Here is a 26,019-nt window from a genome sequence, read left to right as displayed (position 1 = left end):
ACTCTCCTCGCTCGCCCCGTACCAGCGTCGTCTCTCGTTCCCTCCCTCCCGCCGGCTGGCGCGGCGCAGGCGGGCGGCTCCTCCACTGGGGCTGCGCTCGGCGGTTCCCCCTCCCCGCAGCAGCTGCCGCCTGGCGGGCTACGCCCTGCGCCCCCTGCTCGCCGCTAGCCTTCCGCGAGCGCGGCCCGAGCCATGCTGCTCCTGGTGGTCGCCTTCATCGTGTTCTTCGTCCTCCTCCTCTATATGGTGTCACCGCTCATCAGCCCCAAGCCCCTCAAGTTGCCCGGCGCTCATGTCGTGGTGAGTGAGGTGCCCCGAGGAGGGGGGGGGTACACGCGGAGCGAGGAGGAGCTGCCCCCGCGCCGAAGGGAGCGGCCTTCCCCGCGGGGGCGGCGGGGTCTTCCGCGCGGGCCGCTCTCGGCCGTTTTGTCCGTTGGGGGGCAGGGAGGCCGCTCCCGCCGCGGTGGGAGGGAGCGTCCCGTTGCCAACCGGGCTGCACCCGGGGGTGCGGCGGCCGTGGGGGCCCCCGCGGGGAAGGCCCCGCTCTGGGGTGGGGGGGGCGAGCGGAGGAAGCCTCTCGATGACGGGAGCGGCGGGCTGCGGGGCGGCTCTGGCAGTGGCTCCCTCTGGGCTGGTGTTGAGCGGCACCCGGAGTGGAGCTGCTGGCAAAGGCCCGCGCTGGGGACGCTCAGCGTCAGGGGTGCCCGCTGGTTTACAAGGAATGTTGGCAGCTGGCTGTGGCACCCCAAGCTACCAAAACAAGGGAGCCGCAAGTCCGAGCGATAAGGAAATGACCTGTGCTGATGACTCTGACAACGGCTCTCTATTTCGGTTGGCTTAAGGCGATCTTCTGAGTCACCAGAAACACAAACCATCTTCGGTGTTCGTGTTGACTTTTTGAGACATTCCTTTTGTACTCTCTAAGTTACCGCTTGCCTTGAGTTTTGTTTTCTTTCAGCACCTCCCAATGTATTTAACTGGTGTGTGTGCTCACACAAAAAAAGGCAAAATCTATGGTTTCCATGGTCTAAAAACCAAGAGGCAAGGAAATGGGCAGACTAATACAAAGGAAGTTGTCAAGTGATGCTCATGCACCTTTTAGTCTTAAGGTACACAGATATCGATGTCCACAAGCAGTATTTTGTCTGTAGCTGAGATCGTAGAAGGAAGTCTTTAGAAGAAAAATCTTCAGAAGAAAGTACGGTTGAAACAGTTCATGAATAGTACACCGCTAGAAGTTACATGGGTGTGTGGCTTGGTGAGGGGAAGGGAAACAATACCCAGGTGCTTTCAGGTGGATCACAAAGCCGTGAATTTAGATGCCTGAGAGCAAATTAGTTAAGCAGTTGAAAGAATTGGGGTCCAATAATCAGCTCTCTTGACTTAGCTTTAAATCCCTAACCAATGCTCTGTGTAGTGAAGCTGTAGTTTACTCTTTGGTTACATTTGCTTTTAAGGAGTGAGTAGCACATTCAGGTGCTTTTATTAGGGTGGGAATTAGGGGTAATCTAGAAGTTAGACCTTTTAGGTGCAAGTGAATTTACAGCTACTCTTAAGTTTGGGGTTTTTTCTTATTTTGGTGGGGTTTTTTGTTTTGGTGGGGTTTTTTCCTTTTTTTTTTTTTTTAGCTCTGTATGATGCCTTTTTTGTTGTTTTTTTGGAGGGGTTTAATTGTTATTTTTGGAGCTCCTTTTTGGAGGATGGAGCTGTCCCCAGAATAATTTAGACCTGTTCAAGTTGCAACAGTATTCCCAGGTCACTTTATGCAATAGGTGTTGCTTGGATGCTGTAACTGGCTTTACAGCATCATATACTGTGTTAGGTGTGTTCTAGCTTGCATTAAGGTTCTTTGGTTGTGGCTCTACCCACAGAAGTAATGCTTGCTTTTACACAGTATCGAAGGCTTCTTCCATAACAAAGTTGAACGAGACTTTCCATAACTTTTGTGCAGAAATATAACAACAAACAATTAAAAGTTTAATGGATTTTATTCCAAAGTTTTGCTGTTTGTTTTTTATATATATCTTGATTATCCCAAGTTTTTTCTTTTTTCTTTCCCCTTCCCCATGATTAAACTCTAAAAGCTGCTGTGCTGGTTCTTCTAATCAAAATGGTTAATTTTTAAAAGTTCACATAGAAAGTTATGGGAATATTCTTGTTAGATAAACTTCCCTAAAACCAGTGCAGCTAATTATATTAGCACTTTAAGCTCAACTTGATACAAGCGGAAGTCTCAAAAACCATATTCCTGCAAGTGTTATAAAACTACAAGTCTAGCTACAGAAGTAACTATATAAATATATTGATGGAGGAAGATGTTGTGGGTATGTTTAACTTGATGATACAAATCAAAATATGCAGGTAAACAGTTTCATTGGTGTCACCACTGGCAGAACTATTTGTTTTATTTTGACTTTAGTTATGCTTTTAAAGTATTCATGCAAACTAATGAGAGATTGTTTCAGAGTTCACTAGCTCCTAGGTTTGTAGATGCTGTTAGTAACTCTGGACAGGTGTACATTTGGATACCAAATTTTCAAATGTAGTGCATAAGGAAAAATGTTGGATGATGGTACTGTAAATAAAAAAATTTTGTTCAGGGAGGCTTTCCACATTGTGTGTGTGGAGTTAATTCCTACATCGTATACTGGGACTAAGTATTATCTGCTACTGAAATGACCGAGACACTTCATGAAAATATTTAAGGACCTCTTTGAAGTCTTCTCACTGAAAAAAAAAATCAAGAAAACCCACATCAAAATTGTCATCAAAGTCATTTGCATGTTTAAATTCTTTTTAGGTTATGATAATTCAGATAAGACTGTAGATTAACATTTGCTAATATTTGCCAGGCCTCAGTTAAACTCAATTTTGAAATGAAGAATAAAAGAATAAAGGAGTAAAGAACTGGGAATTTCATTTATAGCTGGTTAAGCCCTCTCAAGAGGGCAAGTGATCACCATTGCACTGTAAATATAATTATTCAAGATATACTTGAAGAAATTGTTTGTCTGAAGCAGAAAAAATCAGTCTTATCCAGAAACTCTTTATTTCTGGGGGCTTGTCAAAAGTATCATGAAATACATATCTGTTATGTTTCTGAAGGCAGGCCATTGGCAACTTCAGATGCCAGTCACTGAATTTTCAACTTAAGCCAGTATTCTTTTCAGTCTTAATCCTTCATAAAAAGTATTTCTCTTCACTCTTAATGGTTACGATTGATTGATGTTTGAGTTATGGCTAAGTAACTGACTCTGGCTGCCTTTTGGGATAGAAGGTTGAAGCAGAAAGTTTGTGGGTTTTGTTGGTTTTGTTGTTTGTTTGTTTGTTTTTTCCTTTCTGTCCTCTCCCAGAGTCATTGGCGTGATGGAAGTGCTTGCTGTGTTTGGTGAGGCATGCTTTCTGGAGGAATCATGATCAGAGGAGTCTATTAGGAAAGAATAGAACTGTTACTCAGAGTGAGAGTCTACAGAACTCCAAATGACTAATGGTTTAAACTTGTGGGTTTTTTTTCCCCCATTCTTATCTGCTGTGTATTTTGGTGACCCCGGTGAGCACCATTAAATAAAAATGACTGCTATAAAATGGCTCAAGCATCAGGTTTAGCTTATTTAAAACAAAATGGTTTTAGGTGTTTAATACTACTTGCCTTGTTTCTAGCAAAACTAGGAAAATATTCTCAAATAAAGGGTGTAAAAATTCTTTTTGTTCTGTAAAGCTGATACTTCTTGTGCTGAACTTCTCCATGTATTGCAATCTGGAAGACTATTTTGTGCATCTTTTATTTTACCATTTGCTTTAACTTTCTCCTTGGGTCTCAAGCTATGTGCTAGCACACATCACCTATTCTGTGAGAATAAGCTACTATTTTGGTAGCTGATTGCAATGGTAGGCAGGAAAATATAATAGGATAAGGCAGTCCTTCATCACTGCTTCATGTGCATCATGCTCATTTGCATCCCTTTTTCAGCGATTTACACCTGCCCTACACACATCCTCTCTGCTCTTTCTTTCCATTGCTCTACAAAGGTGCTTTGCTTGATGGAACAGAATGCAACAAAAACTTGTTAGGGCAAAAAGCAGCCTTCTGTGCATTTAATGAGTGATGTTGCTGAAATGTCAATGCTAACCTTCCCCTCCTTGTTTCAGCCTTAACCTCTCTAGTACCAAGTTGAAATTTCTGCAAAAAAAACCCCTGATATCTCAGTGATACGAATGCAGTTTGTGGACTAACAATGTCAGGAAATGTAAGGATGTTCCCTGCTTGGGACTATCTCACATTCAGATTGGAAAAAGGCCTTTTGCCCACATCCACATGGGTAAGGGTCATCTCTGGTCTAGAAGTAGTTCTACCACTTCTGTGCAGAGCTCAACTTGATAACTGCAGTCAACTTTAAGGACAGCCAATCTTTGTCTCAGCATTGTAGCTCTTATGTTGGGAGTGATACGATCTGTGGTTTGGATGCATTTGAGTGGTTCAGCAAGAGGTTGTTTTGAGTCTTGTGAGGCATGCTAACCACTTAAGGGTAGGTTACAGGGATGTTCTGTTTCACTGTAATGAAATACCTTCTGTCAGAGCATTGTCTAAAAGCATGAAGCCAGCTTGTATCCAGTGCTAAGTGAAAGTTAGTAAGCACCAGACATACTGTATCAATCAAGTCTTGTTTTTCATCATTCCCTGGTGACAGTTCTGTTGATTTGGAGTTGGACTGTCTCATCAGTTGAATTTCCAGTATCTCCATTTTGAAAGTGAAACACAGCAATTCTCTGTACCTTGCCCAAAAATTTGCATTTATCAAGGGAGAAATGAACCCTATGATACATAGAAGCTGAACTCTGTTATCAAAGATCATAGCTTGAGAAGTTGGAGCCAGACCTTTTTTGGAATAGCTGGTTTGGTGCCTGTTCTTCTCAAACACAGAAACAGCTAAATAACACTCCTGAAGGGCTGCCGGTATTGCATTCTGAACATCTGAATTACTGCCAGGATTCAATTGTCTCTTTCTGTCAAGAAATTAGTCTGCTTTGAGTTGCTGTGACCAGATTTTAAGTTTTGCTACCTTGTCTGAGGCTGGGTTACAGTGACATTTAATAATGGGATCAGTGGCAATTCAAATGTCTCAAACGAATGAAATGCAGTAGCACTGTAAAACTATTGGCCACAAGGGTAAGTAACTGTAATAATGTCTTGTTTAGTGAAGTAGATGCGTGCTCTGCCTTTAATTCTGAGCATCAATATTAGTTACTTACCTACCTAACAGACTTCATTGATTTGCTTAGGCTAATTTCATTAGCACAAAGTTTTTAATGGTGTTAAGTTTGTGGTGTTTTTTTTTTTTCTTGCTACGTTCTGGTTACGTTCATGGTGAAGGTTCCCAAAATATGTGTGTATTAGTAACAATCTCCCACATTCCAGAAACAGCCTCCCACCTAAATGCTAAAGTTCCCAGCTAATTGAGATTGCCTTTTGTCACTCACGTGACATGAGCCCTATACAGTGCTCTCAGGTGTGACTGTGAATGAATTTTTTACTTTTTCTGTTTCTTGCATGACTTCAGACCTTGCCTTTCTAAAAGTAATGTTAGTGTTGTCTGACAAGCCTGAGGCTTGGTCCCAGTACCTTCACCTTCAAAGAATTCCTCAAGCACTGGTGTATTTGGCCTGTTCATGATACTCAGCAGTTTGTGCAGGTAATAAATGTCTGTCTCAGTGTTATGCCAAAAATTAGAATTGGAGCAGTCTTTCATGCACACCAATTAGTCCATGTGCTGGTGTACCTGCTGCTGTGGAACATCTGTAGAAGCAACTTGAGTGCTGTGGAGCTGAGATCTGCCTTAATGTATCAAACTGAATGCTTTTCAGACATGTGTTGAAATCTTGCAAGCTATTTTGGAAATACACTAAAATTCTTAACTTCTTTCCACCATGAAGCACTAAATTAATTCTAGGGTTCTGTTGAAGTCCCAAATCATGAACTAACACTCATGCTCTCATGGCCTTCATTTACTTTGAAAACAGTCATCCTTGGTTCAGAACACTACAGACCAGGTTTCACATTTCCAGAACAGGACATGCATCTTGGAGTTATCCTCAAAGGTTAGTGTAGTGTGAAGCCAGTCTTGCAGAGAGAGTCTGTTAGAAGGTAATCTGAAGCAGCTATCTCTAGTAATAGAGGAAGCCTAAAGAACTGAAGTTAGTCTTTGTGAATGTTATACCCATTCTTCACCCATTTGTGGCTGCAGATGAACCAGTCAGAAACCATGGACCACATTGTAAAACTTTGTTTGCTGGGATTATTTGACTCACACTAAGCTATTTTTGAAAGGCGGTGATAAAATACTCATGAAATAAGAGTTTAGTGACTCATGAGAATGTACTTATAACTCTTCTGACTTTAATGCCTCCAGCAGTGGAAACAATTTTAAGGATAATGAATCTCTGCAAATGCAACTCTGAGGCATTGGCAGATGAGGAGACAAAACAAGGCTTTTGATAACGTGTGTAGTTAGATTGGGGATCTTTGATGTTTCACTAATTAGCTCAATGCCTCCATTTTCTCATACTTAAAATGGAGTTGATTCCTTACTCTCTCTGCAGTCTTTTAAAAGGTTTTGATAAAGAACAAAAAATGTTGATTTGCAGAGGAATCTGAATCATATTTTCCAATTATGATGAAATTTGTATTTCAGAACTGTTTTCATCAACAGATTTTTTTTTTTTTTTACAATAAATGCTTCTAGGCATTTTTGTTCCTGTGTTTTCTCAATTATAGCCCTTTAATATGCTGTTAAAAGAAAATTCATATAATTTGGGTATGTAAGGAAGCTACTGGTGATTAAGGACCAAAGCCCATGCAGGCTGAGACTTGGCTTAAATGAACAAGTTGTCTAAAGACAGTGTCAGACAGGCAGACACTTTTATTTCAGTCAGAGATGTCAGAATTGCCATCCACATCTTGTTCAACATGGAGTTCGTAAGTAGGTTTATTGAGGGTAGAAAGAGAGGTGCTGAGGCAACTTTAACCTGCATGTCAGTATTATTTGGCAGTGTATGCCAACATATGATGCAGGGCTGTAGACACCACCCTGCATTTGTCTATAGGCCAACTATTAATTTTCTGTTCACCTATTCAGTGTTACAGTTTAGAGGAAGAATGGTAGTTCAGGTGCTGGCATCCCCACAAAACTGGACTTGCACAGACTGTTCAAGGTCCAGACTGGGAGACTGAGAAGTATTCTACAGTGGGCCAACTGTTGAATTATTTTTTTTTTTAATAATAATGTATTTTCCATTTATGTGATGATACCTTCAGCAGGCAATATCACAGTATCCCAGTATGTTTGGGATTGGAAGGGACCTCAAAAGATCATCTAGTCCAATCCCCCTGCTGGAGCAGGAACACCTAGGTGAGGTCACACAGGAACATGTCCAGGCGGGTTTTGAATGTCTCCAGAGAAGGAGACTCCACAACTTCCCTGGGCAGCCTGTTCCAGTGCTCTGTCACCCTTACTGAGAAGAAGTTTCTTCTCAAATTTAAGTGGAACCTCTTGTGTTCCAGCTTGATCCCATTACCCCTTGTCCTATCATTGTTTGCCACCGAGAAGAGCCTGGCTCCATCCCCATGGCACTCACCCTTTATATATTTATAAACATTAATAAGGTCCCCCCTTAGTCTCCTCTTCTCCAAACTAAAGAGACCCAGCTCCCTCAGCCTTTCTTCATAAGGGAGGTGCTCCACTCCCTTAATCATCTTCGTTGCCCTACGCTGGACCCTCTCCAGCAGTTCCCTGTCCTTCTTGAACTGAGGGGCCCAGAACTGGACACAATATTCCAGATGTGGTCTCACCAGGGCGGTGTAGAGGGGAATGAGGACCTCTCTCGATCTACTAACCACCCCCCTTCTAATACACCCCAGGATGCCATTGGCCTTCCTGGCCACAAGGGCACAGTGCTGGCTCATGGTCATCCTGTTGTCCACCAGGACCCCCAGGTCCCTTTCCCCTACACTGCTCTCTAATATGTAATCTCCCAACCTATACTGGAACCTGGGGTTGTTCCTGCCCAGATGCAGGACTCTACACTTTCCCTTGTTAAATTTCATTAGGTTATTCCCCGCCCAACTCTCCAGCCTGTCCAGGTCCCGCTGGATGGCAGCACAGCCCTCTGGCGTGTCAGCCACTCCTCCCAGCTTGGTGTCATCAGCAAACTTGCTGATAGTACACTCAATTCCCTCGTCCAAGTCGTTAATGAATATATTGAATAATATACAATTGTTAATTTTATGAATAATTTCTGCTGCAACTTGGTATGGAGAGGCAGTATGTAATTGTATTATTATGGCTGAGATTAATAGTGATTTCAAACTTTTAACTACTTCTGCTTTTAGAAATAACATACAGAACTTAATCAAAAGCATGTGAGAGCCTGTGTGGGAGTGGGTCTAAGTGTGCCTGATGTGAGAAATGAGAAAAAAATACAACTGAGGTAGAAACAAATGCTCATCGATCTATCCAGATCTTATTTTTCATTCGTAATCAATACGTAAACTATCTTTAGTTTATCTTCTGCATTCACACCTGATTGGGTGATATTTTAATCTCGGTATATTTTTAAATTTTTCATTTGATTTGTCTTATCATATGGGAGAAGGGATGAAAATAGTGGACTTACTCTGCCATTTTCAAATAACCTTTTAGGTAACTGGAGGCTCCAGTGGAATTGGAAAATGTATTGCTATTGAATGTTATAAGCAAGGTGCTTTTATAACACTGATTGCAAGGGATGAGGTAAGTGTACATGTATTTTTACTGGCTAAACTCCATTCACAAAATCTGTATGGGTGTGGAATAATTTTGAAATTGATAATTATTCATACTTTCTTCCATATATATTTTAAAAGGATCCTAAGTGTTTCAAATTACTCAAATTTGAATAGGAGAGGTGGCTGCCTTTTTAAGGAGTGTAGCCCAACATGCAATTTGTGATTAGCTTGCCTTAAAACTCTGCCAGTGTTATCTCTTCTGTTAGTGGCGTTCATTATTTCACTATCTAGATCTGTGCCAGAGAACAAAAGCAGGAAAAACCCTGTGTTTAAAACTGTGGTAGTTGTAGTCTTAACTACAGTAAGTGACAACTGGGGGATTAAAGAGAATTCTTAAAATTCACAGCATATTTTGGTGTATAATCAGCATTTTATCATGCTTTTACTAATGAAAAACTGTTCATCAAGACCCCTTCAGACGAAAAAGTGTAGTTTGTTTTTTTGTTTTTGGGGTTTTTTTGAACTAATCAAAATTTAGTTGAAAAGACTGTTTTCATAATGGCTTGTTCAGGAAATAAAGGCACTTTTTGGGGGGGGGGCCTCAGTCCCAGCTGTCTTTGATAATTTACTTACACTTGAGAACTTGTTTTGCATAACTTTGAATGCAGCCAGAATTAACACTTTTTTATTGAAAGGAACATGGCAATTTGAATTTACCAAATTTTAGCTTCATTTTTATGATAATTTTGTGACACTGGTTGTTCTTCAGAATAGTGTAATGTTACAGAAATATAAAATAGAACCAAAATACAGCAGAAAAATTAATACCTACAGTCTTAGATGCTCTGTGTAGTTGTATGAAAGAAAAGCCTTAGATCTATTCTAGAAGTTGTTACTGGCTTTAGAAAATGAAGTGAAAAACAGATAAGCAACTTCTGATAGCTTTATGGAGTTCCTGTTTTCATCATATATTTGTAAGTCCTGTAAAGTGTTGTAAGTAGCTGAGGATCTTTTTTTGGGGGGTTTTAGGTAATGTGTTTAAGCCTTATTGAAACACTGAAGACAAATATTGCTCTCAGAACTGCAATGCTATAGCTGTTCTTGTATCCATTTCAGAACAAGCTTTTGCAGACAAAGAAGGAAATAGAAAAGTATTCTGTTAATGACAAGCAGGTAAGATCACTGCTCACAGTGTGGCTGTTGTATGTTTTGTTTAAGATAGTCACTGCACCATAGTTCCTTAGCCCTGACTTTAAAACAAAGCTGTTTGACAAAAATGACTAAGGACTCGGAATTTCAATTAAAATATACCAATCTGCTTACATCCTATGTTCTGAACTCTGCTACATGGGATGTTGCCCAGCTAGTGCATTAGCCTGCTTTTCTTAGAAAAAAAGATTGATGTCTTCAGCTGTAGGTACAGTATGCTTTTTTGGATAGCTGCAATTTACTGTCACTCAATAAGCATTTGTATTCCTCAAGATCAAGTGGAAGAACAATTTTTTTTCTAATTTTTTGCTTTTTGCAATTCATAAATACAGTAATTGCCTTGGAAATAGATTTAGATACTTGTTTCCAGGTTTCGTTCACTACATCTTACTTGTGTTCCTCTTCCTGGCAAAGTACTGTAACATATACACAAGTTAAGTGTGTGTTCTAAGCACTGAAGCTGCTTCGGTGAAGAGATAGTGGATGCACACATAAAGACACTGTTTTAGAACTTGCAGAGGTACTAACTTAAAATAGGTAAACTTGCCATGTTCAAAATATGCAGCTTCAAGATGAAATACTAAAATTTTTTTCAGTGCTAACAATCAAAGGAAGAAGGGAAACAATATTGAGACTGTTAACATACTTGTATTCTCCTTTCTTGCGTACCAGAATTTTTTTGTTGCTTCCTTAATTACAAATTACAAGCAATTTTTATTTCTCTGCAAGGGGATTTTAATTGATAAATTGGATATTCTGTTGAAAAGAAGCAATGGAAAAAGCTATTTGGAGGCAATAGTGTTAGTACTAGCTGATACAAAATTTTCTTAATACCTCCATTTATCAGATAAGATTCTGTCTTCTTTACATTTTTGTCAAATGGCTCAAGCTGATTTTTTTTTTCTCTGCATGCTGCCTTACTCAGAGCAACTTTATTTGAAAAACTAAGCCATTTGAGGTGAGGAGAAACTGTATTCTGACCATAAAAAAAAAAAGTCCCGATAACTATTTTCTTTTAGCTGCTCTAGTAGTTTCCCAAGCTTAGCATTCCAGTTAATCCCTTCTTAAACACTGTGTCAAGATGTTCTTGTTAAAATCTGTCCAAGCTTGAATAGATGTAGACTTCTTAAACTAATATTACTTGATTCATGTTCATAAAGAGTTTCAGTTGAAGTCTCAGAACTTACCTTTGAGGTTGAGCAAGCTCCAGTGTGGGCTGAACAGGCCTGCTTTTGCAGAAGCAGCTTTAGACTTGCAGCCAGGTTAGGCTTAGGCAGTGGGAGTGATAGGTAGGCTGGCTCTCCTGTAGCTATTGTTGGGTTGTAGGCAACGTCACTGCCTGGTCTAAATGCAAAGAATATACTGGAAAAAGCAAGGAGACTGGAGCAGAGCTCACACTGGAACAGCAGATCAGAAGCTGGGAAGGTAGCTGAACCAAGAGAAGCTGTATGAAAGGATTGCTGAGAGAGTGTAGAGAAAGATGTCTGATATGGATCACTTACACAGGGACTTTCTCTCAGCTTAACATCTAGTAAATGTAACAAAGATCCACTGGAAGAGTTACTTATGTGAGCCTGTGCTGTCACCATTCAGCTCTTGGATACAGACATGAAACCAGGTTACGTGGACAACCAGGATCTGGCATCTACGTACATTTTAGTGCCCAGCTTGGCTCATGTTCTTTTAAAGATGTTTGCATGCATTTTATTTAGAGCGCTGACAGTGCAGCCTTTAGGGTATAGGTGTGCAATGGAACAAAATCCTTGCCCCTAAACTTTTTTTTTTTTCAATATTTTTTATAACTCCTTTTGTAATACAGAATATTCCCAGTTACTTCACTGGGAGTTGAATTGATCTTTCGTTGTGAAAGCTTTATTAATGACCCAACACCATGCAATATTTGGAACAAAGATGAGGAACAGGGCTGGGGATATTAGACTTCTGGCAGCATAGTCTGTGTCCTAGGCATGGATCTGTGTGTGCTCTGGAGTGAAGATAACCAGTATATTGTAGTAGAAGAAAGTATGATAGTGGAGGCAAAGGGGTGAGTTTATAACGTGAGAGATGTCAGTAAAAGCTATGGTAGTTGTCCACAGTATGAATGACTGCTCTATGCAATCTGATATATTAAGCAACTGCTACAATTTTAATACAGAACAATTATTTTTTTTTTTTAACCTCCTCACTGATCTTGCAGAGACATCCAGGTAACAAATCAATGTTGTTTTCATTCAACTGCTATTTTGTTCTCAAACTTATATAAAAGATAAATATTTTCAAAATGTAATAAATATCCTAAGGGGAGTTACATGCAGACCCACCAATAATAACTTGTGCCACAAGTTTATGCTGATGTCCAACTACACACAATGCTGGGAGGCAGGAATAGCCAACCTGCTGTACAGGAATGGCAAGCAGGTTCTGTTTATGCAGCTAAGAAGTGTTGCAGTCTGACCAGTGGCAGAACTGACAAATGACTGGCTGCCAAAGCAGTTAGTTACGCTGTGGTAAGCTTTTTTTGTGTGTGTGTCCACATGCCTTATGAGAAATGGTCATGATGGTACTTGTTACCAACTGGTGATTACTTTTATTTCACCTTGAGCTGAGTTTAAATGAATTGACCAAAGTAACAGAAAGGATAGAAATTGGAACAGGAATACAAGAGTTTCTCCTTTTATTGTGATACGAAATTGCTTCTCCTTTCAAGATGATGAATTACCAGATATGCTTTGTAAATAACTGGCCAATCTGGAGTTTGTAGCAATCTTAGAATCTGTAAGTAGCAACCCTAACACAGTGCCTCCTTTGGGCAGAAGTTGTTCTGAAGGTGCTTCCAAGTGTAGATTCTGAAATCATCTTGCCAAAGGTAATCAGGAACTTTAAAAAAACAGGGCTTAACTTTTAACTGCAACAAAACTCAGGTGTTGCTGTAATCTTCTTTTTGCCATCCTGTACTGCCTGCTGCCCACCCCCCAGGCCAAAGCCACCTTTCTGTCTTCTTCAAATTAAACCACATAATCTCTGGTTTCCAAACAAGGAGTAAATATACACATGTTACTTCAGTTTTTGCAACTTCAGTTACTTCAGTTTTTGCAACGTTACTGCAACTAATCAGTTTCTCATAGAAGTTTTATTTTAATCTTATCCTTGACATGTCCCCATTAAAGAGTATCCAACTAAGTTTACTACCATTCTTCAAAAAGAAGGTATCAAAAAAGTGGGTGGTGTGCATTGCCAGTACTAAAGTTATCAGGTTTTTAACACTTCATAAATTTTTGAAATGTTCTTTTTCAGTGCTGATGCAGTTTCAGAGGAACACTCTGCAACTGTGCCTTTCTATGATGTAGAAAAAATAGTTTTTTCTTAGAGATGAGCCTAAGCCATACAAATGGTTTAACTTGTGTTTAGTGCTGATGGAAGTTAAATGTAGCACTGTAGAATTTTGACTGCCTTAGTGAGAATAGTTTTTAGTAATCTTTAAGTAAGCTGAGTCATAGTGTGTCTTGATACAGTAAATTAGAAAATTATACTTTGCATGAGTAGCTGCTCTGAAGATCCTGAAGTGTTTATTCATTCTTAATGTAATCTTTATTATACTAGAATGTTTGTGTGTGAGGGGGAGGAGCTTGAGGGGACAGAGTTTGCTTTCTCCCATTTGGGGGAAGTGCAGACTGTCCTGTGAAGCAGATTTCTTGTTTTTCTGGAAAAGATATTACACTGGATTTTGTTACGTTTTGAAAGGTGCAGAATGAACAGGTACTGGCCTTGCAGTGTTGTAAAAATGTTTTTTCACTTTCCTTTTCTAGGTTGTACTATGTATTTCTGTTGATGTATCTAAAGACTATGAACAGGTGGAGAATGTTCTAAAACAGGTGAGGAAGTAACTGATTCACCTATGTATCCTAAGAAGCTTATCTACATCATGTCTTTCTAATGGAAATAGTTACTTATAATGACACTGTGCTGTAGGAAGGTGGTGGGTTTTTTCCCCGCTAAAGAACATCTTAACCTCTGTCCCCTCTTCCAGGCTCAGGAGAAGCTGGGACCAGTTGACATGCTTGTAAACTGTGCAGGAACATCAGTTACAGGAAAATTTGAGGAAATTGAAGTGAATTCTTTTGAAGTAAGTGAGCATACTTTTGTATTTTATGATGATTTCTTATTCAACTGTTCTGACAATTAGATTGCATTCCAGTGTGTTTGCAGACACTGTAGGAATACCTATACACTTGATTTGTGGTAGCTGTCAAAATTAGAATGTATGTTTAGGTTTGCAAGGATTGCCTCTAATTCTTCATCTAACTATCACTCTGTTGATTGCTCAGAACAGTGAGTTCGCCCTCTGGGATACAGAGAGTCCTCAAGATGGCAAAAGAGCTTGGCATGTATTTTTATAGTTAAATGCACTGTGAAAGGCACTAAGTTTCACATAGTCTCATTTGTTTTGTTTTGTTTTCTGGTGAAAATTATATATATACAAATATATATTAACCTGTTTAAGAAAAAATTTGCTGTTGTCAGTGTTCAACCCTGAGGTGCACAAACTGTTTGCAGAAAAGCAACTTTATGCTCACAGTCCTCAGGCCCCCGTCATATACAGGTAACATTGAATAATATGAAAATACTAAATAGGCATAATTCTGTAATATATTTGAGTCATCCCTTATATTGCTTGTATAAGGCATTCAGTTGGGGTTTAGGTCTTCCAGAGAGTGAAATTAAGGACTTCCTCTTATCCTGCCAAAACTCAAAAGCTCTGAAATGCATAACTGCATAGAATTTTTCCTGTTTCCTGTTTTGGAAAGCTCTTTAAACTTTTATTTCAGTATGTTTTCATACATGACGCATAAATTGATTGCTTCCTGGACACTGTTTAGGTTACGTTTTTCTGGCAAATATTCTTTTTTTCCTTGAAGGCCATATGGTTCACAATATTATCAGTATCTTGGATGCTATTAAGACTTGTAGATAGAATGGATTCCTTTTGGCTTGAAATGAACTTTTTAGCTATTAAGCAGTTTATGAAGCTGTAGAATAGAAAACAATTGTTTCTTTTGCCAGCTGATAAAACTACAAATCTAGTGAACTTCATTGGTAAAGCAGACTAAAATATGTAATTTTGATAAATAACACCAAACAGCTGAAGGATTCAAAGTCTGTGGCTGAAATACCTTATTAATATCATTTATACAGAGATTAATGGCAGTCAATTATCTGGGTAGCGTTTACCCGAGTCGAGCAGTAATCACTACCATGAAGGAACGAAGAATGGGAAGGATTGTGTTTGTGTCATCTCAGGCTGGGCAATTAGGCCTATTTGGTTATACAGCGTATTCTCCAACAAAGTTTGCTCTTCGAGGGTTGGCTGAAGCCCTGCAAATGGAGGTATGTGTGCAATAATTTAGGCAATTTTGATTATAAACATTTTTTCTAACTAGCAGAACAGCATATTTTCATTTCAATAGTTTTCTCTTTGTCTTGTGCGGCACTGCTGATACCTGTATGCTATGTTGGCCCTTTTTTTGGCAACACTACAATCATATTGCTCTGCATGGGATTGCAGAAACTAAGCTGATTTCAGTTGCCTAAGAGGGAATAGATTGAATCTGTTCCTAGAACTGAAGATGACCACATGTGCAGACATTTTTTTTCTTTCGTTTTTACTAAGAGGACTTGGGTTTTAAGTATTTTGAGTAAAAGTGTTTTTCAAGCCTCTAAGTGCGGAATTATATTGATGATCCCACAGATGCATGAGGGGCGGGCCAGTGATTCCAAGCTTGTTTGCGAGGCCGTGGCAGGTGGTTTGTGAACCCTATGAAACAGTAAAACTTGCAAGCTATAATCTGAGGATTGTCCACAAAAAAAAAATATTGACAGTGGTTCACCTTCTAAATTTTGGTATATATAAGCTTTTTATAGTGTAATGATCTAAGCTTATGCTTAAGTCAAGGCAAAAAAACAAACACTGTTTTCATTATTCAATGCAACAAGGTTGGTAAGTACATTGTAGTAAGGCAGGTAAAACTGATTAGAAAATTACTTCCCATATTATTCTGCTATGAATGTTGTACCTATTTTGTGTCTGTGTTTGGTTCTAGACCCTTGTATAGGCCCTGTTGTTACCCTGTTCTCTTCAATGTAGTTGTATGCCTTGATCAGGATAAGAATGAGTTGTAAAACTGCCTCTGGTCATTTCTGGCCTGCCAGATAGAACAATGTGACTGCAGGGTCTTTCTTCAGACTGGTGGCAGGTATTTTGGTGAAGACTGAGTTATTCAAAACTAAAAATAGGATGTTTAGGGACCTGTGATGTGGTATTTCAGTAAGTGTTTTCAATATAGAATATTTCATAATACAAATAAAAGTGCTTAGCACTTTACAACACTTTATCTTAGCCCTCTAAATATTTTAATTAAAAGCTTCTTTATTTGTATTGGAGTACAGATTTGCATTGGAGTGGTTTTTGAATAGTAGTGCAGTAAGTGAAGTAATTCTATGGCACATACATACAAATGTAACTAAATGCAATTCTTGACATAAGACCTTCCGTTTTTTCCTCACGTTTTCTACTTATTTTATTGTTTCCTTAGATTTTGACCCCTTGCAAGTTTATATCATGGGTTGAAAAGCCTTGTGACATGAGTATACCTCTTAAAGATATCAAATTTGAGTTTTACATTTTTGTTATTTTTCTCTCATATTTGTCCAGCAATGAAAAAATGTTGACATAACAACAAAGAAGCATTAGTGAAAGCCTTTTTGGCCTTGTGTTTCTGAATGCTTAGTACTGGTGTTTGGCAATGGTTTAGACTTTTTTTTTTTTAATTGAAATTGGTATTATTATAGAGCTAAAGTACTTTCATATCCCTTCAAATAGTTTAAAAAGCAGTAAGATTCATCAAATAATTTACATCAAATGCAAAGTTCTTAGGTATTTTTATTAAAACAACACAGGTGTCTCTAAGATCTTTGCTGTTTCGCTTTCTTGTTTGACAAAGCTCTGCGTCTTGTAAGAACTGAGTACGAGGGTGACTAAATGCTAGAAGCAATTTAAATTCATGTTTGCTTTATTTCTTCATTACTAGAGAAATTAAGCTATGAGGGATGTGTGAAAGTTGTCAGTATTAAGATAACACTTAATTGTTTAAAATACAGGTAAAACCTTATAATATCTACGTAACGGTGGCCTATCCTCCAGATACTGACACACCTGGCTTTGCAGAAGAAAGTAAAACAAAGGTAAACAGTTCTTCATTAATACTGTAATGTTTTTAAAGCTTCACTTTGTAGTATGCATTACATTTCAGATTTCTTTCATTTACATAGTACTTTTGAAATCTATGCATATTAAGATTTTTGAGATGTACTTTTAGACATTCCAATTTTATCATCTTAACTAGTCAGAGTTACATAGTCTGTAGGGTAATTTTGTGTATTTTATTGTTCTGGCTTCAAATGAGAAAACTACTTACCTTTATCTGAAACACTGTGAAGTCTTTCTGTACACAATGGAAATATTGTTGTGGAATGGTAAACTGTAAAACCACTATCTGTTTTGATATTAAAGTTTAACGAGCCAAAACCAGTATTCCGATTTTGCATCTTGAATTATTTGCAGCTGTTCTGATAGATGTGACAGATCAAAATAAACCTCAGTTCCTTCAGTGAAGTCTGCAAACTAACAATGCTGTATGAATATATGTAATGATACAATTCAGTAGTGGCAGTTGTCTAGTATTAAAGTAGGAAGAAAACTCTTGCATTGTGTTTGTAGTACAAATAACAGTATCACTTTTCAGAAGCGTAATTTAGTCACCGCTTGCCATTTGTTCCTGTATATGAAGTATAATTCTAAAAACCACATTCAGGCTCTCTGTTCAGACTGAAGTATCAGGTAACTAGAGAAAAATTTGTCTCTTTTTTTCATTTGCATACTGTGAACTGGAAACCTGGTATCTGAGGAGATCAGCCTTTTCAAGATGCCCCATCATTTATAATAGGAAATTTGGGTTGAATTGCATTTTATCTATTACCCTTTGCATAGGAGTCAGTAGGGATTGTATAACACAATTCTGACTTAATCACATCTTGATATAGATATTCTGTATTAAATATATACTCCCACACTTCCATATAAAGTGTGAGAATTAGACATCTGCAGATACTTGTATAGCTTTCATATTCTCTGGGACTTTTTTCTTTTCTTCATAATAGCCTGTTTCAGGGAAATATAGTCACCAGTACAGTGCACTGTTCATCTAAAATTTCTCTTTAAAAGAGATTCAGTGAGATTTATCCTATTTGTCAAAAAGGTGTGGTCTTTTAAGTGAAGACTAACGCTTTGTTTTAGCATACATGAAGTCTTTGGGTGACTTGCTCCTGTTGTGATAGTGCACCTTAAATCTGCAATATTGCATTGCTTTGACAGATCAGATATTCATTTGTTATTGTTGCGTTTATTTAATATCAGTTTAGAACATCTGTCCTTCTAGCTTGAATCTCTTTAAGACTGTGCTGTTTTTCTCTGTAATAATTTAATATAGTAAAAAAATGTCAGGAAGTAGGATACAGCTTTCCTGTGTTTAATCATTACACTTTTTTTTCTTTTAGTAACTGCCTTATAAATGACAACTGTGTCTTGGGTGCCTGAGTAGCCAGATATCAAGTATTTAATGGCTGATTTCTACCTGCCTTTTTCTTAACTTCATTAACTTTAGCTGTTGCTCCTGAACAGCAGTTAATTTTTTTTCCTGATCTTATACTATTTTTATTACTGTTGACATCCTTATATCTCTTTCAGATTTGGTTGATACTGGCCTGTAAACTCAAAAGTATATAGGGGTTATGAGATGGAGATCTGATAACATAACCTCTATCATTGTAGGAAGGCATGTAAAAGGTGTTTGTGTGGGATTTCTGCTGGCAAAGACAGTGATCCCTCTCCATCACCTCCCCTTAAAATACACATACTTGAAAAAAAGGAAGTTTTCAGTGAGCCTGGTCAGTGAAATCAGGATTCATAATTCTATGGATATTTGTAAATAGGCCTGTTTCTGTGAAATTTAATTTCTGTAGTACTTTGGATTGATAATGAGAGAAACCTGTAGTTACTCGGCTGTTCCCTAAAAGTGATTTTAAAAAATATTAATCTCAGAATTTAAGCTAGTCCAAATATTTGCCTAGGCTTGAATGCTTCAATTAAATTTTGTCAATAAATGTAACTGAATTAGCCAATACAAGTAGTCGACTTATGACCAAGTACTGTTTTCTCCCTAATGTAGTGCTGTTTTTTCTCCATCAACAGAACCATCTATATTAACATACTGAACATTTAAATAGTTTGCTGTGCAGTTAGCTCCATCATTGTTTTATTTGTTAAAAGGACATGAATGACGAATGTGCTTCTAAATACTTGGAAGCGTATTTTTGCTGGGTTTTTTTGTAATAGATCAGACTTTTTTTTGTGAAAGGCATTGTGATTGCTAAAATAACTGTCATCATTACTTTCTTCTAGTAAGGTAAAGTGGCATAAAAGCTCTGAAACACAAAGAAATTAAATGCAGTTACAGATTTAGGTGGATACCAGTGTGTGGAGTTTGAGAAATTAAAAAAAAAACCTACATATTTTATTAGTGATAAACTATTAAAGTAACTACTCCAGGAAAAGTTGGCATTTCCTTTCGTAAATTAGACTATTATTTATGAAGGTGCTTTTTACCTTTAAGTGGATGTTTTAGGTGATAATATGTTACCACTTGGTAACAGTGATGTCATCCATGACAAAAAACCCCAAACCAAAATTTGGCCTTCATATTTTTCTCTCCTGTGTGTTGTTAGTTAAACTTATATTAGTGTTTTTCTATTAAAGCCCTTAGAGACAAAGCTAATTTCTGAAACCTCATCTGTTTGCCAAGCAGAACAAGTCGCCAGAGTTATAGTCAAAGATGCCATAGTAAGTAAATTATCTTTTTGAAGTATGTTCTTCGTTGGAGAGACTGGGATTGCATGTAATACTTGTTTAAGACTGTAAGACAATGACTAAGTAAAATGAAAAAGCAGTTTACATGAAATAGACCTCTCTGCTGGTTAGTTTGAACAGGAAGCATTTTCTTTATTATTTTTCTGCCGTTGTGCCCACAAATGATTTTATACAGTCTCTTGGAGCTAAAAGGTATCTGGAGTTGTACATTAGACAGAACAAACGTATGAATCAGAATGATGCAATGTCTCAAAGGCAGATTATAACTGACTTTACAGCAGTAAACTACTGAATTTTTATGAATCAAATACCATTTGTCAACCTCAAAAGCTTGTTGGACTATCTTATTTTTCTTGAAAATGAGTTCATACAAAATAATTTTACAATAAGTGAAGGCAGTCTAGCCTTTTTGGCTTTTAATGCCTTAAATATGTGATTTATGAGTGATTAAAGTACATTAAATGCTTCTCTTAGTGCTTAAATGTGTATTGCCGTTCTGAGGAATTATTTTTGATGTTTTGTGCTATGGAATGCTTGAATGCTTAATGAAGTACCTCAGAATGGAAGCAAACATGAAATTTCATGTTCATAAAGCACAGTGATTGAATCCTAAAATATGTGATTATTTTTCATTCAGGAACACCACCACCTCCTTTCACTTCTGCCTTCCATGAGTTTAGACCTGCAGTGCTTTAGCAAGTGTTTTCCAGCATAAAGTCTGCTGGAAACAAATGGGAGAAGCCCAAGCCAGAGCTATAGATCTGCAGTTTTTCTGATGAGCAGTCAAAAACCAACCAACCAAACCAATGAAAACAACTTTTTCCTGGTGTCTGTCCCACCCTCTTCTGCCAGCTGAATTGTGTAGAGCAGAGGTGTCAACCTTATTTTCACTGGAGGCCACTTCAGCCTCGCGGTTGCCTTCAAAGGGCCCAATGCAATTTTAGGAATGTGTAGATGTAGCAGTAGTTAGTCCTAAAATTACATTCGGCCCTTTGAAGGCAACCGCGAAGCTGATGTGGCCCATGGTGAATATTAGCTTGACACCCCTGGCGTAGAGGCTGTGTCTTGTGGTTTTGAGGAGGCAAGTTAAAAATCCTTGATGCAGATGAGGAAGACCTGTTACCTAGCATTTGAAATAACACCCTCATTCCAAATCTCATGTGATAGCAAACTGATTTTAACAAAAGGAAAGCAGTATTATATTCTACAATTACAGTAGTGATTGATGATCTGACAGAGTTAGGGTGTAATTTTGTCTCTGAAATACATTTACAGACAGGGAGACCATCATGCATTTTCTCCAGCAATAAGAGTGCTTCAAAAAGACGTTTAGAACCTTTCTATCTTGTAAAGAAATCTGCAGTAATTTAGCATGCCTCTCTCTAAAGAGAAGTTACCTTCCTTGTCCATTTTAAGTGAATGCCTTTTGAAATGCTGCTGTGTAGCATAAAGTATTTTTGAATAGTTTTAAAAGTCTTAATTGTGTTAGGTTTTTTTACATAAAAAATAGCTGATTGATGTCACTAACAACAAATATGTTCACCAAGAATAGCAGTTGAAATAAGACATCATGATTTGTCACAACTGGGTAAATTACTTTTTCATAATTGCTGTTTTCCTTCCATCCAGCAAGGGAACTTTAACAGCTCTGTTGGATCAGATGGTTACATGCTGTCAATATTGACAAGTGGAATGTCACCAGTCACTTCTATTACTGAAGGGCTTCAGCAGGTGAGATTTGGAAAGGCCCCGTAGTTGCAATTTTATAGTTTAAAATACTATAAAATGTAGAACATTATGCAAACCTTTGTTTTGTTTTCCTCCATCAAATGGCTGTTCATACTGGAGAGACTTGGGTTTAAGGGACTGGAGTAGTGTTTTCAAGCTGAAACATCAAGCTGGCAAGAATGCTGAGATTCCTACCTGCTGTTGCATAGTTGTTATGGTTTTTATGAGTTTTTCTTGACATTTACAACATGCCTGCCTAGAAGCTTTTTTATTTCACAAATAAATAACATGTTGCAATCCAGCATCTTAAACTGAAAAATTCTCTCTCTCTTTCCAGGTTGTTTGCATGGGCATTTTTCGCATCGTTGGCCTGTTTTACCTGGGAAGTTTTGACAGCATAGTTCGTCGCTGCATGATGCAAAGAGAAAAATCTGAAAGTGCAGATAAAACTGAGTAATCTTTACTTTGAATTGAAAGACGAGTGTCTAACAGTCCTGGACAGCTTGCTGCTCAAGTGGGACTCTTTTTTTCTCTTGAAGGATTTAGACTGGAAGTACTCGCATATGTGACAGATGAGTCCCCTTAAAAGCTATGAAAGAAAACAGAAGTACAACTCCAGAAGATGCCCAACTATGCAAAAGTGTGAATGAGGATTAGATTTTTTTTTTTTTTTTGGTTATTTGAGTTGGAAAGAATTGAGGGAGCCTGTAGGTGACCTGCAGAACAGAGTTTGGGAGTGGACTAGATGTGGTAATTCTGGACAAATGCTTAAGTTTTCTCACTTTGGTGCTTATGGACAAAATAAGTACCACGGCAGACTGGGCTGAAGTAGAATGAAGTCCCCTGAACAAGTTGGTACTTTTTGCCAACGTTTTGGGACAGATTTAATTTAGAATGTTAACTTTGGCCAGTCTACAGATCCTTCTGTCAATGATGGCTTTCCTTATTCTGTCCAACATGCAACTGTGGAAAACCTTAAGATGGCAGATACATTTGTATGATCCAAGCTTTCTCAGTCTGGGAGTAATTAAAAAGTATGGTTTAATATATGCATACTTTCTAAAGGGAGACGAAGAACCCATTCCCACAGAGAAATGCTAGGAGATGTGACTGGGTCTGTAGCTCTTCTGGCCCTCGAAGTATGTTGTGAACAACAACAATAAAGTCAAACCAGTATCATGTGTGTTGATTGACTTTCAGCATTTTAAGCCATTGAAATAATGTACAATTTTTATAGATACTTTGTCTGCCAGTTTTTGCTCTGGAAAGTAGCTTAATGCTACTGATATGAACATTATTTTTCAAAGCTGCAAATGATGAGCCAAACCAGTAGTTGATTATAGAGTCAATTGTAATTAAAATGCCAGGTTCTTACAGTAGCAGGAATGTAGCTGCTTTAGGCAAGGGGGGTTGGGGGAGGAGCAGCGTGTGTCAGAATGGGATTCCACCTAATTTTATCACTACACGCAAGAACTTTCACATGACAAGAAGTGCTTTAAAGTACTCTCCTTCTATGCCCCGCTTCTAATTTGCTTCACTTACATTATACGAAACAAGGATGCTCAATAGCTGCTGTAGAATACACAGAATCCAGTGGTCTTAACACTGAAAAAGCTTGATGCATAACAACGATGTTTTAAGGGTGCACTATATATACTGTTTATTTAATGGACCACTATAGTAAGTGCCTTGTGAGCTGGGTGTTTTGTTTTTTTTCCAAATGCTGCATATTTTGTATTTGTTAGCACTGCTGTGTTTTCAATGTCATATTTTTGATTTTCAGTCCGTAATCTGAATCTAAATCTACTTGTAAAACCTGGACACTTTCACTTCCTTGAGAGTAGAGTTTAACAACAAAACAGGCAAAATTGATTTTGTTAAAATATTTTCTACATCTATTTAAGAAGTTATTCAATTAAACTGAGATGAAAAATAATAGGCGGTTAACTAGAAAATCTCTACAGTGTAATTTATTGAGGCTATTTATTTGCCATCTCTGAGTTCGGTAGATCACTTTTCAAATTTTGTTCACATAGGCTAAACTTGCTTGAATACTTGGTTTACAAACATATTTTTGGGGGAGGGTCACATTGGCACTTTCACTTTAAATAGTTAGACTTTGATTAGATTGCAAAATGTTGGTGCATTTTTTACTTCTTCACAAAGCCTGTGTTTTAGGCCCTGCCTCCTGATTTTGTTTAGATATGTGAAGTTGCGCATGCCTGTAATCTAATATTAATTTTGAGAATAGAGTTTATTCCTGCATTTTTAAACAGCTGGGCTTCAGTGCAAAGAAATGTAGTGTGCATATGTGTTTCCTGTGCTGCTGACTGTGGATGACATAATGGAACTTTTATCATACATCCATTGTCAATATTGCTGCGTTTCTTAAAGCAACATAACAATGGTATTTGGACCCTATTATCTATGTTAATTCTTGATGCGAATCAAATATTACTTTGACGGCCTGCAAAAGATCCCAAAGTGGGTAAATCACTTGTGCTGTAGTTTGAAAGAAATGCTTATGTAGATGACTTGATGTCAACGTGAGCTTGAAGGTCAGAACTTAAAATCAGTAAGACTTTAAATACTTGAATTTTTGGATCTTCAACTTAGAACTTTGAAGGGTTTGCATTTAAGAAGCATAATCCAGAAGGTCAGAGCACACACAAGACGCTATGGCAGCTGGGCCTCTTTGAAATATTTCAGGTTGGACATCTTTGGTCACTAATTACTCTTTTTGACTGGAGAGTCCTCTAAATAGTAACTGATATAATTCAGTTCAGGTGTCTATGAAGGAGGAATAAGAAATATTGGGTGAAAAATTCTGGCCATGATTCGTAGAGACTTCAGTTCACATGTGATTTTGCATAGTGGTTGTATTGACAGTGAAACTATAGGTTGAACCCCTTGGCAATTCTGGAAATTAGGAGGCGGCAAGTTGTTTGAAGGAACAAGTAAAGAATAATATTTTTAAATGTTCTACTTTCTGCTGTTGCAAGTTAATGCGGTTAATTTTAACTGATATATTGTCAAATCATAGTATGTTGTCAACTACAGCAAACTTTGGTGTAAATTTTGTTTTCTTAATGCACATTATCTACCAATGTACTTATTTTAAGGTCCAATATTAAGTGAAGGAGATGCCTTGTAAACTTATGGAAAACATTTAGCAGCCAAAAAATGTTTTGCCAGTTTAAATGTTACAAAACCTCTGTGTTGAATTGTTTTAGCATTGTATTAGATCTGTGAAGAACCTCAAATAGGCTTGATTACATTTTGTCAGATTGTCAATAATTTAATCACTTGTGCCATATCAGTCCATGTCTTGTCTCTTGTTTTCTTGATCAATCCTTATGATTCCATGTAGGCTTTGATAGTCTTCTCCATTCCATATACTTCCTAATGACTGTCCGCTTTAAATACAGATCTATTGTAACTTTACATATAGTTTACTTCACCAAGGTGTTCATGTGCAATTTAAAAAGATTTAATATTTTACTAAGAAAAAATATATAGGTAAATAAACTTTTATTTGCTGTGAAAAACTCTAGGCACTTTTAAATGCTAAACATATATAGTGTTATTTGTAAAAAAAACTTTGTGCTTATTGCTTCATCATTTTTGTGCCAGAACTGTAAACTAGTTTTCATATTTTATATTTCTCAAAATAAATGGAGAATCAACAAAGCTTGTAACTAAGTTCTCTGAGAGGATGAAGAGCAATTTATTTGCAGGGCTTGGTGTTTTGTTGGGATGGTGGTGGTGGTGGTTGTGTGTGTGTGTTTTGTTTTGTTAAGTCTGGGATTCATTCATTCAGCAGGATCCTCTGAATTTTGTAGGACAGCAGAGGGGGCAATATATCCCTCTGTTGTGGTAGCTTAGGGCAGAGGCGTCCAGCAGATGAAAGAAGTAAAGAATTCAACTGAATATTGTCAGCAAACCCAACATCATCAAACCAAAATGAAAGTGGGATTAAACTGACCCAATCTGCCCTTATTGCAGGAGGTGCTGTGCCAGTATAACTAGTGCTTGTAAACCCTGGTGAGACCAGTGATGCGCATCCTTCCTAGTGGAAAACAATAGAAATAATGGTTTCAGTGGCTGTCTTTCTGCACCACCACTGAGCATGCAGCTGTATAGAAAATTACTGTATTATATTTCAGCTCTGTGGTAGGAGGGCTTGAATGGATGGCTAGCGCCAAGATAATAGCAGGGGGGAAGGAGCCCTAAGATACTTATTCTCAAAGTCAATCCAAAATTGCAAAAGTTCAATCTTTTAGAAAGACCTTCTGTTATCAGAGAGCCAAAACCAAAGATGGATTGAGGAAAGTATATGCTA

The 26,019-nt window shown here is 37.9% G+C and overlaps 1 protein-coding gene across 3 annotated transcripts; it reads left to right on the top strand.

Annotated features, from left to right (window-relative positions):
• Positions 1-25,379, top strand: KDSR (3-ketodihydrosphingosine reductase). Of its 3 annotated transcripts, XM_082046640.1 has the most exons (10): positions 1-300; positions 8,697-8,786; positions 9,878-9,934; positions 13,777-13,842; positions 13,998-14,093; positions 15,164-15,355; positions 17,126-17,209; positions 19,839-19,922; positions 21,579-21,680; positions 22,015-25,379. In XM_082046640.1, exons 1-10 carry the CDS (start codon positions 193-195, stop codon positions 22,132-22,134), a joined length of 999 nt encoding a protein of 332 aa, XP_081902766.1. In that variant the 5' UTR covers positions 1-192; the 3' UTR covers positions 22,135-25,379. The 3 variants fall into 3 exon arrangements, with proteins under 3 accessions (XP_081902766.1, XP_081902767.1, XP_081902768.1); XM_082046641.1 differs by lacking the exon at positions 8,697-8,786; XM_082046642.1 differs by lacking the exons at positions 8,697-8,786; positions 9,878-9,934.
• The last annotated feature ends 640 nt before the right edge of the window (positions 25,380-26,019 follow it).

This window comes from Streptopelia decaocto, assembly GCF_964273445.1.
Source record: "Streptopelia decaocto genome assembly, chromosome: 2".
Classification (NCBI taxonomy): domain Eukaryota; kingdom Metazoa; phylum Chordata; class Aves; order Columbiformes; family Columbidae; genus Streptopelia; species Streptopelia decaocto.
The sequence above is the reverse complement of the archived record's forward strand: the minus strand, read 5'-3'. Positions and strand labels throughout refer to the sequence as shown.